We start from the raw sequence: 15,702 nt of genomic DNA on the forward strand, positions 1-15,702 counted from the left end.
GCCATGGTGGATTTTGTGCTAATTTGCATAAATAAATAAAAAACGTAAATGATTAGAACTTTTTGAATTTTGACTCTGTCAACACCAATATTTGTTATACAGCCTCTGGAGACTGAGATATAACTTTCTATGATAAATGAGCAAGATCAGTCAAAAAACATCAGCGCCATCAACTAAATCTTTCCAAAGAATACTCATTAGGCCGTTGTCCAATTATCATACATTTTGGTACATAATCTCAGCCTGTGATTGAGAATAGGTCTACTAAAGCATTTTGAGCTTGACGTGTACAGAGCGCCAAAATGCATAACTGAACCCCCGTCAACAGAAAATGAGTGTGCCTTAGTGTGCTCAGTATTATCCAGAATCTGAAATGCTGCTGAAAGTGTGTTTGACCTACTGTATCATATATTTGCTCTTAACTCAAGATGCCTTTGAGCAATCCTGATTAAACTCACTGGAGATATTCTGTGCTATGTTCTGGACATAGACAAAGACTTTCTTTCAAATCTTATAAAGTGGTGATGAATAGCACTGTTATATGAATGCTGCAGGCTTTGTGATGGTGAAACAAGTGTGTGATTGGTCTCACTCCTTTATAGGCTTGGGCCGGTATGAGATTCTGGCGGTATGATAACCATAAGAAAAAATATCACGGTTTCACGGTATGGAGGTATTGTGATTACAGCTCTAAAATGTTCCTAAAAGGAAGAAAAATAAAGACAGACATGTTAATTTAACCCTCCTGTTGTCCTCCCGGGTCAAACTGATCCCATCTCTCTTTTGACTGTTATTTCTTTCCTTCCTTCCTTCCTCCCTCCCTCTTTCTTTAATTTTTCCTTCCTTCTTCCCCTCCTCCCCTCTTTCTTTGCTCGCTCCTCCTTCCATCCTTCTTCCTTCCCTCCTTTACTTCCTCCCTTCCTTCTCTCCTAAATTCCTTCCTCTTTTCATCCTTACTCCTTTCCTTCCTTCCTTCCTTCCTTCCTTCCTTCTCTCCTTACTTCCTTCCTCTTTTCATCCTTACTTCTTTCCTTCCTTCCTCCCTTCCTTCTCTCCTTACTTCCTTCCTCTTTTCCTCCTTAAGTTCTTCCTTGACCTGAGGACAACAGGAGGGTTAACCTGAATATTCACTGTAATGACAGTGTGAGGGGTCGTGATACTCTACGCTGCAGCTGCACCACCTGAGGGATTTCTGACCTTTCCACTTCCTGTCTTTGACCAGACTAAAAACAGCTCATACCTCAGGAACGGTATGACAGAACATTTGGCGGTTTCGGTTATCGTGGCTTTTTCAAATCCCGGTATACCTTGAACACGGTTATCATCCCATGCCTACTCCTTTAAACAGTATTAAACTAGCTCATTTCACTCACCTTTGTTAAATCTCAAACCTACTTGTTGCTGTTCATGGCTTTCATTGTGGCTGACTGAGCTCGTTTTGTCAAACTCACAAAGATTTGAACCTGACAATGATAGCATGAGGCTTTATTTTTGTTGTTGTCATTGTTTTGGGGGATGTTATTAATTTTTGATACTACTGTATTTCATATCCCCTTCACTCAACTAGATTTGTAGTATGTAGTAGTTATGTACTGTACTTAGGGATGCTCGATATTGACTTTTCTGCCGATATCCGACATTCCGGTATTCCCCAACTCTTAATTTCTGATACTGATATCACCCAATACCGATATATGCAGGCTTTTTACACCAAAACTGTAAGATAACAACATAACATATCTCCTATTGTGGAATTAACACATTATGGCTAATTTTATCGTGATGCCCCACTGGATGCATAAATAAATGCAACATGGCTTTCCACATGTAAACACTGTCTGTGCAAAATAAAAGAACAACTTCAACTTAAGTTATGGAAAAAAGTGCCAACATAGCACTGCCATATTTATTATGCTGCTTTGCAGTCATTGCACATTTACTATATCCGTAGGACACACTTGGAAATAGTTCCAAACTACGGACATAAGCCCTGTTTCTGGAGGCGGGACCTTTACAGAAATGTCCTCTCACTCGCTTCTCTCAGCTGCAGTACAGCTGCAGTGTACATGGCGGTGTACGCTATGAACTAGTTAGCCACGATTAGCCCGCGAGTCTACCGCGTTGTTGTTGTTGTACATCATCAAGCGCGCCCCAGTAAACGTCCCATGCATCGGTTATAAAAACCCAATACGATACTTCCCGATATTACATTTTTAAGTAAATATCGGCCGATTAATATCGGAGGGCCGATAATATCGGACATTTATTGGCTAGTGTACATTTTTTAACATACAATTTTTTTGATACAGTTCCCATAAATGTAGTGAGTGAATGCTCTCTGCTGAACTATAAAATGGAGACAGTGTTTCTAATCTTTGACATTTCTCTACTGACACTTGTTGACAGTTATTTATCAGCTGACATTAGTTAATATATAAGTTGTGTATCTATTAATGTATTGGAAAGTAAAATCTGCGCATCAATGTAAAATCTGACCATGGTACAATAGCATCATTATACCATGGTCACATATTACCCACAAAATGATTATTATTATTATTATTATTATTATTATTATCTATTAAAACTACAGTGACTGTTTTTTAATATGCACAGGTAATTTATTGACAGTTTTCATCACCACAGAACCTAAGGGAACACAAACCCATGTTAGTATGTTGGTATGATTTACTCTATAGGTGGTCTTTCCCAGGGGCGGAGCTAGAGGATGGCTTTTGGGGCTGCCCCCAATGTTCTGAACAGTGACTTGAACCAGCTGCTGACTGAATCTGAGTGAGTTTATAACAATTGTGATTAAAAGCCAAACTTCTGAAGACATTTCAGTTGAGGCAGCGTTACAGAGTGAAATGCAATTAAAAATGTTATATTTTCTGTTGTGCATTGTTGTTAACAAGGACCAAAATAAATCTCTACTACTACTATTAATGTTTGCAGTAGCCATACAATGCAGTAAAACTAACTTCTGTATGTGTAAAAAAAAAAGTGCCCTGGCTCTGAATGCACTGGCCTTAGCCCTGCATCTTGTCAACTCCTAGATCCGCCCCTGGTCTTTACTGAGCAGCTCTTCTTATAATATATAATATTCTGTAACACAATGAGTTATAGTACAGCATTCAGAGGTAGCCTCAATTTGTAGTTTGGCAGCATGTATCGGTTGGTTCTACAGCTAATAGCTGTAACGATCCTCTACAGACAAGTCAAAAAAAAAAAGAAAAAAACTATTATCACAAAAATGACCTTTGAAACAATCTCTAACATCTAAAGCTCTAATCCAACTGAATGAGTAATAGAGACAGCACATTATTGAATGTAAAGAGACTTAAGTGATTTTCTCAAACATGAACAAACTGAGTTGAATGAATTGTTTTCAGGATTATTTGGATTGCCACTCTGCTTGTTGTTGTCTAAAAGCTGAGCCCAGCACTTAATGACTGACCTGTGTGTTCTCTCATCTGCAGTCTTGTCTGTTGGTTATTGGTGTGATGGCTGTGTTGTCGCTGCTCTTCCTCTCTGTGCTCCTCCTGTCCCTCCACACTCTTGGTCGAGCTTCTCCATCCTGTCCTGTGAGCTGTCGTTGCTACAGCCTCACTGTGGAATGTGGCTCCACCGGCCTGCAGGGTATCCCCAAACACATCCCTTCATCCACACAGGTGAGAAAGTAACCATTTACATTATCAATACATGCTCACTTTATCCAAATAACCAGTTTGGAAAAATGTACTCTTAATTTGTCTGAATGTAAAGTGAAGCTTCATGTCTATACTGGACAGAACAACAGTGTTGCCTATGGGGCTCCATATGTACAAATATCACTATATTTACATGAATATAAATGTTTTAAAATGAACAGAGCAGTCGCTATTGAATTTTGTTTTATTTTGTTAAGCTACGTAATAGTTTGTATTTTTATTATAGCTACATTACACAGTGAATAAAAACATTTACTGCATCTCTCTGTCAGTGACTTTTTTCTTAGTAGTGGAGCTTTGAGTTGAGATTATGTTGTCACACTACAGTCAGGTAGCTGTGTTGAAGCTTAGCTGCTGCTGCTCCATTACAGAATAATCATATGGCATCCTCTCATTCTCAGAAGATTGTATTCAAGAGTTGAACTTCCAAAGTCCGAATGAGCAAGTATGCAAGTCTGAACATGTTTGTGTTTGTATTGAGAAAGGCCTTTCACTGTCGCTCTTCATCTAATTTCCTCTCCATTCCAGACTATCTTCCTTCAGGACAATGTGATTGGTCAGATCCGTCGACAGGACCTTAGTCTGCTGAGGCACCTGCACTACCTCTACCTGCAGGTAATAAACACATACACACACACACACAGACACACACACACACACACACACACACATATCTGTTTTTACTACCTCTTGGGGACCCTGACTGGGTTCCAGCCTTTCTAAAGGGTCTAGAGATGTAATTTTGACTCCTAAATTCATCATAATTCTGTTTGAACAAAAAAATGACTTGAAATATCAATGACTCTCACATAAATTTGAAACCTGAATTTTGCCCCCCTCCTTGGGACCCATAATGCTAACGTCTATTAGCATACAATTGGCATTGGATTGAAACCCTAACCCTGACCCTAACCCTAACCATTAACACTGCATCTAATAATCTAGTTACCCAGGGGGCTAATCGATAAGCTAATATGCTAATACGAAGCTAATATGCTAATATACACACTTACACACTTTGTCAGGAAAAGGTCCCCACTGGGGAAATTCGTGCACTGCAGTACCATGTGTGAACTCTGGGGTTCACACACTCAGGAAAACCAACCCTGTGGGTACCTTTTTTTTTCTTCAAAAAAACTGCACCTGTTTCACCATATAAGTAAGTATGTGTGTAGCGTCACAAAGTGTTTCACAATAAAAGTATTAAGACAACAGACACTTGAACACTGTCTTCAGACAAATAAAAACACCATTAAATAAAAAGATATGTAAAAGGAAAAGTTTCTTGCGCTCAAAAATATTTTGGCTTCTATTCTTAGTTAAATAACATCACAAGAATTGAATACAGAATTTTATCAAGAGAATATAGTTGTACATTACTAAAACATGTTATGACCCAAAAATGCAATCATTTTGAGAAACTGCCCCTTCAAAACCTACCGAGGGTAATGTACCTCCTTGAAGTAGAAATAGATGCATGGATGTTTAAATGAAAGATGCTGGTATCTACAGTATGTGTGGTGTTTAGCAGTGTTACTAAAAATGAGTAATAAGTTACTAGTCACTTCCCTCAAAAAGCAATCAAATTACTTTACAACTCACTGCATATACAGTGATGAGTTACTAAGGAAAGTAACTTTTCTGTTACTTTAACACAAATCAATCAATCAATCAATATTTATTTATATCGCGCCAAATCACAACAAAAGTCATCTCAAGGCACTTTACACATAGAGCAGGTCTAAACCATACTCTTTAATTTGAAGAGACCCAACATTCCCACATGAGCGGCACTTGGCGACAGTGGCAAAAAAACCCTCCCTTTTTGCTCAAAGTGGGAGGCCATCTGCCTCGACCGATTGGAGTAGAGAGGAGAGAGAGGAAAAATAGGAGAGAGAAGCACAATGAGCATCAACATTGAGAGAGAAGCACAATGAAAATCAACACTGAAGCTAGTAGGTCTGGGACTGGAATCTGTCAGAGAGAAAGCACAGACAACTCCGGGGAAGAAGTTTAGGTTATTGAATGTATTAGTGGTACATGAATGCTAATGGGTATAGATGACTGGATAGAGAGACAGAGGGAGGAGCTCAGTACATCATGGGAGTCCCCCGGCAGTCTAATCCTATAGAAGCATAGCTAAGAGCTCTAAGAGGCCTAACTATAAGCTTTATCAAAAAGGAAAGTTTTAAGCCTACTCTTAAATGTAGGGAGGGTGTCTGCCCCCCGGACCAAATCTGGAAGATGGTTCCACAGGAGAGGAGCCTGATAACTGAAGGCTCTGCCTCCTGTTCTACTTTTAGAGATACTAGGAACCACAAGTAGACCTGCATGCTGGGAGCGCAGTGTTCTAGTAGGTACATAAGGTTCTATGAGCTCTTTAAGATATGATGGAGCCTGATCATTAAGAGCTTTGAAGGTGAGGAGAAGGATTTTAAATTCTATTCTAGATTTGACAGGAAGCCAATGCAGCAAAGCTATGATCTCTCTTTCTAGTTTTTTTTTTTTTTTCAGAACGTGTGCAGCTGCATTCTGGACCAGCTGGAGAGTCTTTAGAGACTTGTTAGGACAGCCTGATAATAATGAATTACAATAATCCAGGTTAGAAGTAACAAATGCATGGACATTGTGTCTGATTTTTGTAATATTACGTAGATAATATTACACAGTAATAAGGCAGTCCTTGAAATGTGTTTTATGTGGGAGTTAAAGGACAGATCCTGATCAAAGATAACTCCTAGGTTCCTTACAGTGGTGCTGGAGGCCAGAGTAATGCCATCCAGAGTAGTTATGTCATTTGATAGTGAGTTTCTAAGGTGTTTGGGGCCAAGCACAATAACTTCATTTTTTTCTGAGTTTAATAACAGGAAGTTGCAGGTCATCCAGGCCTTTATGTCTTTAAGTCATATTTGTAGTTTAGTTAACTGTTTGCTTTCACCTGGCTTTATTAATAGATATAACTGAGTATCATCTGCATAACAATGACAATGTATAGAGTGTTTCCGAATAATGTTTCCTCAGGAAGCATATATAAGGTGAATAGTATTGAGGAACATTGTGTCTAACTTTTGTGTGCATGGAGGATTTATCATTAACATGTACAAACTGAAATCTATCTGATAAATAGGACTTAAACCAGTTTAATGCTGTTCCTTTAATACCAATTGAATGTTCAAGTCTCTGTAACAGGATTTGATGATCAATGGGGTCAAAATTTGTAACTCACTCCAGAATCTCAGAGTTCAGTTGTCCGTTTTTTCCCCCACAACCCCAAATCAGTTTTGTTCAATTCATTTTTACAAACATAATGAAAGACAACTCAAAAAACCTCTCCAGATTTTACAGCAGATCCACAACTCAAACCAGAATTAGCAGTGGCAGTTCAGTAATATTATTTACAATATTTAATGTTATAACTGCAGTGTCAAAGCAACATCAACAGTAGAAGCTGCACCTCCAGAGCTATAACCAGCTGTAAAGACTTCTGTTTGGTTACTTTCTCCTCCTTCCCCATCCAGAACAACACCATCTCAGCAGTGGAGCCTGGCTCTTTCCAGAACCAGGGTCAGTTGTTGGAGCTAGCTCTGAATGGAAACAGGATCCACCTTGTTACCGCTGACATGTTTCACGGACTGGAACATCTCCGCATTCTTTACCTGGCAGGAAATGACATCATGCGTCTGCTGGACTACACCTTCCGTGGCTTACAGGTAAGGCCAATTAGAGCACATGTATGATATCCATTACATGTCACTTGCAAGATGCATTGTCAGTTATCTGTTCAGCACAGCAGCACCTCTCTGACTTCTGCTATGATGTCTCCTTCTCTACAGCGTCTGCAAGAGCTCCATCTGCAGCATAACAGTATAGAGATGTTAGCAGACCAGGCACTAGTTGGTTTGACTTCTCTAGCTCTGCTGGACCTGAGCAGAAATAATCTTCACACCATCGGCCCTGCATCACTGCGTCCTCTGGTCAGCCTGCAGGTGCTGCGCATCACAGGTGAGAGTTGATTACTGAAACACATCAGTGTAAGATTAGACCTGATCCTGAGGAAAACTTCTACAGACAACTGACAGCCATGTTGGTCTTTTTTGCTTTGTTTTATCATGTAAATTGAGTTATGAGACACACTATGTGTGGACTAACAGTGTTTATCTAGGAACCTAAACAAGTTTCTTTTGAGCGTAGAACGCCACGTGAGAACAGTATATATAACAAACTAACCTAGACTCAAAGAGCCATTAACTTGCTTTTCTTGGAACTCACCTTTGACCAACAAAGAATGCAAATACTTGTTCTTTAGGTTTGTTTTCTCTCTCTTGACGTGAGCACCTCTCCTCTTTAAGGCTGGAAGACATACAATACAACAGTATTGTAACAGTAACAGTAATTACCTTTCCTGCAGTATCTGCCTCTGACAACTAAAGTATGATTAACATTATTAACTCTAATCACTGGCTTAAACTGGTCTTGATAGTCAAAAGATGGGACGCTTTGACTTTTTAAAGCAATACTAACATCTCTTCTGTTACTCTTATCTAATAACACATGATGGACATGTACAGGTCAGTCCTTAGCTTTGAAATTCAAACCATCTGACCCCCCAAGCTAGTATATTTGTGCAATATAAGATAACATTGTAGTGAACATTATGCAGTCGGAAATGTTGTTTATTTCAAAACAACGCTACTTTTTGAATTGGCATATAAAATCAATGTAACATTTAGTAGGAGACAGGGTTGGTACACACTCAATGCAGTTATTACTTATCTGGTCAGTACATTACTCTCTCTCTCTCTATGGTTACTCTCAAACCTTCAGTCAGTGCAGTTTCCTTGTTTACCAAAACCATTCTTAACCCTCCTGTTAAAAAAATACACACCTTATTAACTCATCACTCGTCCTGTCCTCTGCTCTCCTGTCAGACAACCCATGGCGCTGTGACTGTGCTCTTCACTGGCTGAGAAGCTGGATCGATGAGGAGGGTCAGCGGCTGCTGAGCTCAGCAGAACGTCGACTGGTCTGCACTGAGCCACCACGTCTCTCTCACCTCAGCCTGGTGGAGGTTCCTCTAAACAGTCTGGTGTGTATTCCTCCACTGGTGCAGCTAGAGCCCAGGAGACTAGCTGTGCGCCTAGGAGAGAGCCTCAGGGTGTCCTGCCATGCCTCTGGTTACCCACGGCCACAGGTAAGCCTTCTTTAAAGGTTATATGCTATATACAGTCGTGGCAAAACATTTTGAGACTGACACAAATTTAGTTTTTCACAAAGTTTGCTGCTTCAGTTATTATGATGACAATTTGCATTGGCTTTAGATTGTTATAAAGAGTGATCAGATTAATTGCAATTAATTGCAAAGTCCTTCCTTGCCATGAAAATTAATTTAATCACAAAAACTCCATCTCTACTGCATTTTAGACCTGCAACAAAATTATCTGCGAAAATCAATTCTGTGATCTTTTCCTTAGCACAGGAGAAAGTGTTAACAATGACAAGGCAGCTGATATCATCTGTTAACCATGGTTACCTCCAAGGAAACACATGCAGTCATCATTGCTTTGCATCAAAAGGGCTTCACAGGCAAGAATATTGCTGATAGGGAAGATTGCACCTAAATCAACCATTTATCAGATCCAGAACTTCAAGAGAGAGTTTCATTGCTGTGAAGAAGACTTCAGGGCGCCCAAGAAAGTCCAGCAAGTGCCAGGACCGTCTCTTAAAGAGGATCCAGCTATAGGATCGGGTCACCAGCAGTGCAGAGCTTGCTCAGGAATGGCAGCAGGCAGGTGTGAGTGCATCTGCACGCACAAGTGAGGCCAAGACTTTTGGAGGATGGCCTGGTGTCAGGAAGGGCAGCAAGGAAGCCACTTCTCTTCAAAAAAACTCCCTAAAAATTCCCTAAGAAAATGAATAAAGAATGATATCAAAGCATTCTCCAAGCAAAACTTCTACCAACGATCCAGGAGCATTTTGGTGATGAACAATGCTTCTTCTCAGTCAGGATTTGGCCCAGAAGCTGATATCCAGCATGTCAGGGTGAATTGCAGAAGTCTTGAAAAAGAAGGGTTAACACTGTAAATATTGACTCTTTGCATAAACTTGATGTATTTCTCAATAAAAGCCTTTGAAACGTATGATATGTTTATAATTGTACTTCAGTATACCATAGAAACATCTGACAAAAAGATCTAAAAACACTGAAGAGTTTGGTTTAGAACCTGCTCTATGTGTAAAGTGCCTTGAGATAACTTTGTTGTGATTTGGCGCTATACAAATAAAGATTGAGATTGATTGATTAATTGAAGCAGCAAACAGTAAGTATGAATTCATGTAGTTTTCACAGCTCTGGTTGTAAATATTGAAGGTGATATTTATGGTAGTTGTTGACAAAGAAAAATAATGCCAACATAAAGTGTATTAGTAAAGCTTTCAGAACGGCTGTAGTTCTTGTTCTTTATAAATTGTCCAAGTGTGCGGTACTCTACTGGAGGGATGAACAGCACTGTTTCACGCAGGAAATTATTTTTAAAACTAGATACCTAAATATGTCAAAAATATATGCTTGGGATGCTGTTAGTTTGTCATGCATAGACATTCTGTCAGACAGACACGAACAGTTGCAAAAAAGTTTTAACCATAATGCATCACCCAAACTACACATTGACCATCCACATCTCCAGTCTCCCTGGTCTCTCTGTGCTGCTGATGGAAGCAAGGCAGAGACAAGTGTGCCTTTGTTGGTGTTCATCCAAAAATGATCTGCATTCACACGTGCAATAGATTATTTGACCATTCTTGTTGTATTCTGCTACTGCTTTAGACTGCTTGAGTTAGATGATGCGAAACTTTTTTATGACACAATCAGTTCAAATCTTATTTTTGGGGCCGACTGTTCCAAATACACTGGAACTATGGTGACTGGACATTTCTAAACTTAGTGGGAATTCAAGTGATTTCTCTCATTTTCCTCAAGACAATTCCCTCCTGCTAGTGTATCTGTGTATAAGTGCAGTCATACATTTTGAATGTGAGCAGATGCATTTTTTGCCATTAAGGACAAATTTGCCTCTCTTCCCGTACATCTACCTTTTCCCTTCAAATTTGTATGAACACATGCTGCATCTAAATGTTGCTTTGCATTGTAATGAAATGCACATTTAACCACATTATCTGCAGGAGTGAACTGGAGAGTGACAAATAGAGATTTTAGAGTACAGCTGAGAAGAATTATTATTGATTATTATTGACAGCACACTTAGCTGGAGGGTCCATGTAGAGAGTTTGTGCTCCAGACTGCAACAGAGATTATACTTTTTGCATAGATTGAGGGTCTTTGGTGTGGAACAGAGGTTCATGTTGTTGTTCTATCATGCTATGCATAATAAGATATGGAATTTCAGCCTGGCATGGTAACTTATCAGTACAGCTAAAGGCACTGAGCCACCTGAGGCCTGCTGGATTTTCTCTTATTGAGGTAACTTCAGGGTTAACTCTGGGTTTTCCATCCTACGACGCTGGTTCACTTCTTACCGGGGTAAATCACCATGGTAACTTATGCTGAATGGCTAACCTGCTCCAGAGCAGGTTATGTTCTGAATAAGAGTTTTTAGGGAAATTTAATTTAATTCCTTTAGATGTCCCTGATGTAATCCTATACGAAAGGTACAGAATGATTTTCAAGCGACATTAAGTTAGTTTAATATTCAACATTCATTTTACTTTCACAATACAAACCTATTTTGCACTTCAACTATTTGAGTGAATGATGTCAAACCAACTGTAGGCTATGACATTCAGACTAATATCCCTCATGTGCAACCAGGCTTATTTTTCAAATATATCTTTTCGTCATACAAAATAAAATACAATAAATAAATAACCTCCAGTTTCAGAACTTGTGTCAGGAAACCTGACAAAAAGTCTCAATAAGAACATCTTGAGAGTAATCGCTGCAGAAAAGCAGAATTTTATTCATAATTGTTAATTGTAAAAATTGACCAAAATATATATTTAAAAAAGAATCCTTGTGGCACATGAGGGATATTATTCTGTATGTTATACAGCTGGTTTGACATCATTCACTCAAATAGTTGAAGCGCATAATAGGTTTGTATTTTGAATGTCAAATGAATGTTGAATATTAAACTAACTTAATGCCGGCAATTTTCTGCCAGCATTCCTTCCTGGCTTTTGCTGCAGCAACAGTGTTGCTTTTGGCCTGGATGATGTGATTGAATTCTTCATATTTTTGAAGAATAATTGTCTGCTCTGCCATAGTAAAGTAGTCTGCTCTGGTACAGGCCTCTGGTAGTACAAGCAATGGATGGGTGTTAAGAATCACCCATCCCTGCATTCATTCTAGGAGCAGTCTATTACCAGACAGGCAAAGAAAACTTTGTCTGATCCGATTCACATTCTCCACTGTGAGAACCAGCTGTTACCTTCTGGTCGCAGATTTAGTCCCTCGTAGTAAGCTGAACTGCTACAAACATTATTTTCTCTTCCCATGGTCATTAAGACTCTCAATGCAAATATCCCAATGTAATGTAAAGCCTACTGATCTGATTTGTTGCAATGGTTTTGCATAAAACAAAGTGTATGTATATATGTGTGTGTGTGTGTGTTTTTTCATTATTATTCATTTGTATTCAGGGTTGTGTGTTGCCTCAGGAGCTAACGTGATTGGTTGTATGCTGTTGTCTCTGGACGTCTGTGTATTTATTATAATTTTTTTGGCTACGTATTGTAAGTCTGTGTTGCACTGCAGGACTAGCAGAGTACACAACACATTTCCCTAGGGGACAATAAAGTATATGAAATTAAATGAAATGAAATGAAAGAAAGTGATTACACAGTTGTGTGACTGTTCCTGGTCCACACATTTTGCCCAGGATGATATCCAGACTTCAATTTCATTGCAAAACCTGAATACACAAAGATATTGGGCCCTATTTTCATGCCACCGCAGGGGGCTATTTTCCTGGTGTGTACTGAGCTGTCTTTTAGTCTCTTCTTATAATTAAAAGAGTTTTGTTTATTTGAATTAATAACATGAAAGTAGATTTCTTTAAGCACATCCATGGTTGACTTTTTCAGGTTGCCTTCAGATGTTACATGAGTCTGATTTTAAGATGTTAAAGACTGTGTAAAGTGAACATTTTCTTCTAAACACATTAAATAGATAATGAATGTATTTCTAAAAAAGGTGTAAAAAGCATTTCAACCATTTAGATTTGAATTGTGGAGCTAGGCTTCACAAACTGTGTTTCAGGATTTCTGTGTTCAGGATTTAGTGGGCAGGTCTGAAAATCACTGCCACGTTTCCCGCTACTGCTGCTGTAGAGGTATAAATGCATTCAGCACACACTACTACTACTACAGTCTACAGGTTGCCAGTTAGCTGAGTTAGATGCCGAGTTAGCCGCCAAGCTAGCAGCTGAGTTAGCAGCAGAAAGCTCTCAGACATAGCGTCTATGTTTCTGGTAGAGGTGGTGACTTTGATTGACAGGTGACACTCAGTAGGGGGCGGGGTTTCAGCGAACTCCGCGGGCACTCCCACAGTGTTTGGGAGCAGAGAAAGAGACTGAGTTTTATACAACTTTGAAGCCTAATTTCATATATTTGGTGATTTTTTTAATCATTCAAATTTGGCAGGGTGGTTAACAACATATTTTTCTGTGGTATGTCAAACTCAGAAAACATTTATTCTTACTTTACATGGACTTTATGTTATGTGATATGATGTTATATGTTAACTTCTTTAACCTTAGTAAAACCACTGATCATGAAACACTGAATACCTTTGCAGGTGACCTGGAGGAAGGCGTCCCAGGGCAAGGTGGTGCTGTCTCCCAGGGGCCTGGTTCAGGAGCTGGGTGCTGGAGGAGGTGGAGTGGGTGGAGCAGAGGAGCCTTCAGAGGAAGGCAGAGTCAGTCTGCAGAAAACTAATGATGAGCGCTTTGACCCTGACACTGGCAGTGGCATGCTCTTCCTCAGTAATGTGACTGTGGCTCACGCTGGTTTCTATGAATGTGAAGCATGGAATGCAGGAGGCATGGCCAGGGTCACATTTCAGCTTGCCATCAACTCATCAACTTCTTCATCCTCCTCTTCTTCCTCCATCTGGGCCTCATGGTCCCAAGTTTCATCACCATACTCACCTGTATGGCCCCGGCTGAGGAGCCACGGTCCCGCTTTGGACTCAGATGTGAGCCGGGAGCCACTGTATGCTCTGGGCAGCATGGCCTTCAGCGCTCTGGGAGCTGCTACTCAGACTGCTATTGCTGTGGGCATCTCCCTGCTGGCTCTGACCGCTCTGCTGCTGGTTGCCATGATCTACAGCCGACATCACCAAAGAGACAAGGAGGCTGACAGAGCTGAGAAGGTGTGTGTCTTTACAACATATCTATACAAAATATCTAGAGGTACAGTACAACAGTTACATTACCTTCTTAACCAAACGTTTCCTTTGGAAGCTGTCTAATAACTATGATCTGACACTAAACTACTGATAAGAGTCCCTAAAAAGGAAAAAGAAACCTTTCAAAGAACAATCAATAATATGGACCATTGTGTAACATCTCATGGCAACCAGTGAAAAGAAACTAGACAGGTTTCAGGACTGGCCTGTGAGGGCCACAGGTCAGATACTAAAAATGTATTCAATTAAGTTATAATTAGATAAATAGCAAAAAAGCATTCAAGTACTTAAGTAAGTCCACTTTATCAGTAGATGTCTGTGCTGGGCTGCCAGGGATGGAAATATACAGTGAGACATACAGCAGGCCTGGGCATTATATTGAATTTTTTTAATAAATTAGATTGTATTTCTTCACACTGTCTGCGACATTCAGAAAAAGTTGAAAGATCATGTAGAGTTGATGTGCTACATGATCTTTTTGTTGAAAGATCAGATAACTACATAAGATGCCCTGAGTCACAACAGTCAACTTGTTTCTACAATGTGTGTACAGGTTAACAATACTACAATACCGGTACATTTGTAAGGAATAGTGAAATAAGTTGTAAATATTACATAAATTCATTACCAAAAAAACTCTTCATACATCAACATTTCCCTTCCTGGTATGATAATATGTTTCTAACATCAACTGATGAAAATATGTCTTTCAGTGTAATTGTAAAATATGAAAATCTCTAGTTTTTGCTTGATATTGTGTACCTGAAAGTGATGAAGGTGAATTTTATCCTGCAGGAGGAGAGTATCTTGTACGTGAATGACTACTCTGATGGGCCGACCACCTTCGCCCAGCTGGAGGAGTACCGTGATGAGCGTGGCCACGAGATGTATGTCCTCAACAGGGCCAAGCCTGTGCTGCCTCCTGCCCCCCCCACAGCTGTCTCCACCACTAACCTGGGTTGCCCTGCTCCATCTGACACCTCCAGCCACACCCTCTCCTCTGGACCGTGCCAGACCATGAGTCCAACGCTGGCCCCCAACAAACAGCAGAAACAGGAGGGTGACATACGGACCATGAGGAGAATGGCAGGGGAGGGAGGGGAGGCCGAGCCCGTGATCACATCAGAAGCAGAAGGGATGTTTCTTAACCACACAGGGCTGTTCATGGACTCTCAGATCGCCTATGAGATCCACTGCTGAATGAAGGGGAGAATGCACTGCAACAGTTTGAGACAGTGGTTTACAGTAAAGGTTGTCAGTCTTATCTGAGGAAAGTCAGGGTGCCACTACTGGAATCAACCAGTAACTGACAGAAGCACTCTTTCTGTGCAAAGGCTGTACTTTCTACAAGACTTATTCAGACAGAAGGATAAAATACTGATGCTTTTAAGCGGACATACTGGGATGTATCTTACACATCAAAATATGAGTGGTGACTGAAAAGCACCACTAAGTAATAGTCTGCAGTAACCAGGCTGGTAGATGATGCTAAAGAGTTGCACACAACTGAACTGTTCTGTACATGAAAACCAGTCAGCATTTATCAAACTTATTTTCATATCAGAAACG

At 40.0% G+C, this 15,702-nt stretch overlaps 1 protein-coding gene across 1 annotated transcript; it reads left to right on the forward strand.

Annotated features, from left to right (window-relative positions):
- Positions 1-3,403: 3,403 nt before the first annotated feature.
- On the forward strand, positions 3,404-15,333 carry LOC128361336 (leucine-rich repeat-containing protein 24-like). The gene is made up of 7 exons (XM_053321752.1): positions 3,404-3,671; positions 4,239-4,325; positions 7,229-7,420; positions 7,544-7,712; positions 8,639-8,901; positions 13,522-14,097; positions 14,929-15,333. The coding sequence occupies exons 1-7, from the start codon at positions 3,504-3,506 to the stop codon at positions 15,331-15,333; spliced, it is 1,860 nt and encodes a 619-aa protein (XP_053177727.1). The 5' UTR covers positions 3,404-3,503.
- Positions 15,334-15,702: the final 369 nt, after the last annotated feature.

Source organism: Scomber japonicus, chromosome 7, assembly GCF_027409825.1.
Source record: "Scomber japonicus isolate fScoJap1 chromosome 7, fScoJap1.pri, whole genome shotgun sequence".
NCBI classification, from domain to species: domain Eukaryota; kingdom Metazoa; phylum Chordata; class Actinopteri; order Scombriformes; family Scombridae; genus Scomber; species Scomber japonicus.

Coding starts and splice junctions, on each gene's coding strand:
- LOC128361336 (XM_053321752.1), top strand. CDS start 3,504: ATGGCTGTGTTGTCGCTGCTCTTCCTCTCTGTGCTCCTCCTGTCCCTC. Junction 8,902..13,521: donor CTGGTTACCCACGGCCACAG/GTAAGCCTTCTT, acceptor ATACCTTTGCAG/GTGACCTGGAGGAAGGCGTC. Junction 14,098..14,928: donor AGGCTGACAGAGCTGAGAAG/GTGTGTGTCTTT, acceptor TTTATCCTGCAG/GAGGAGAGTATCTTGTACGT.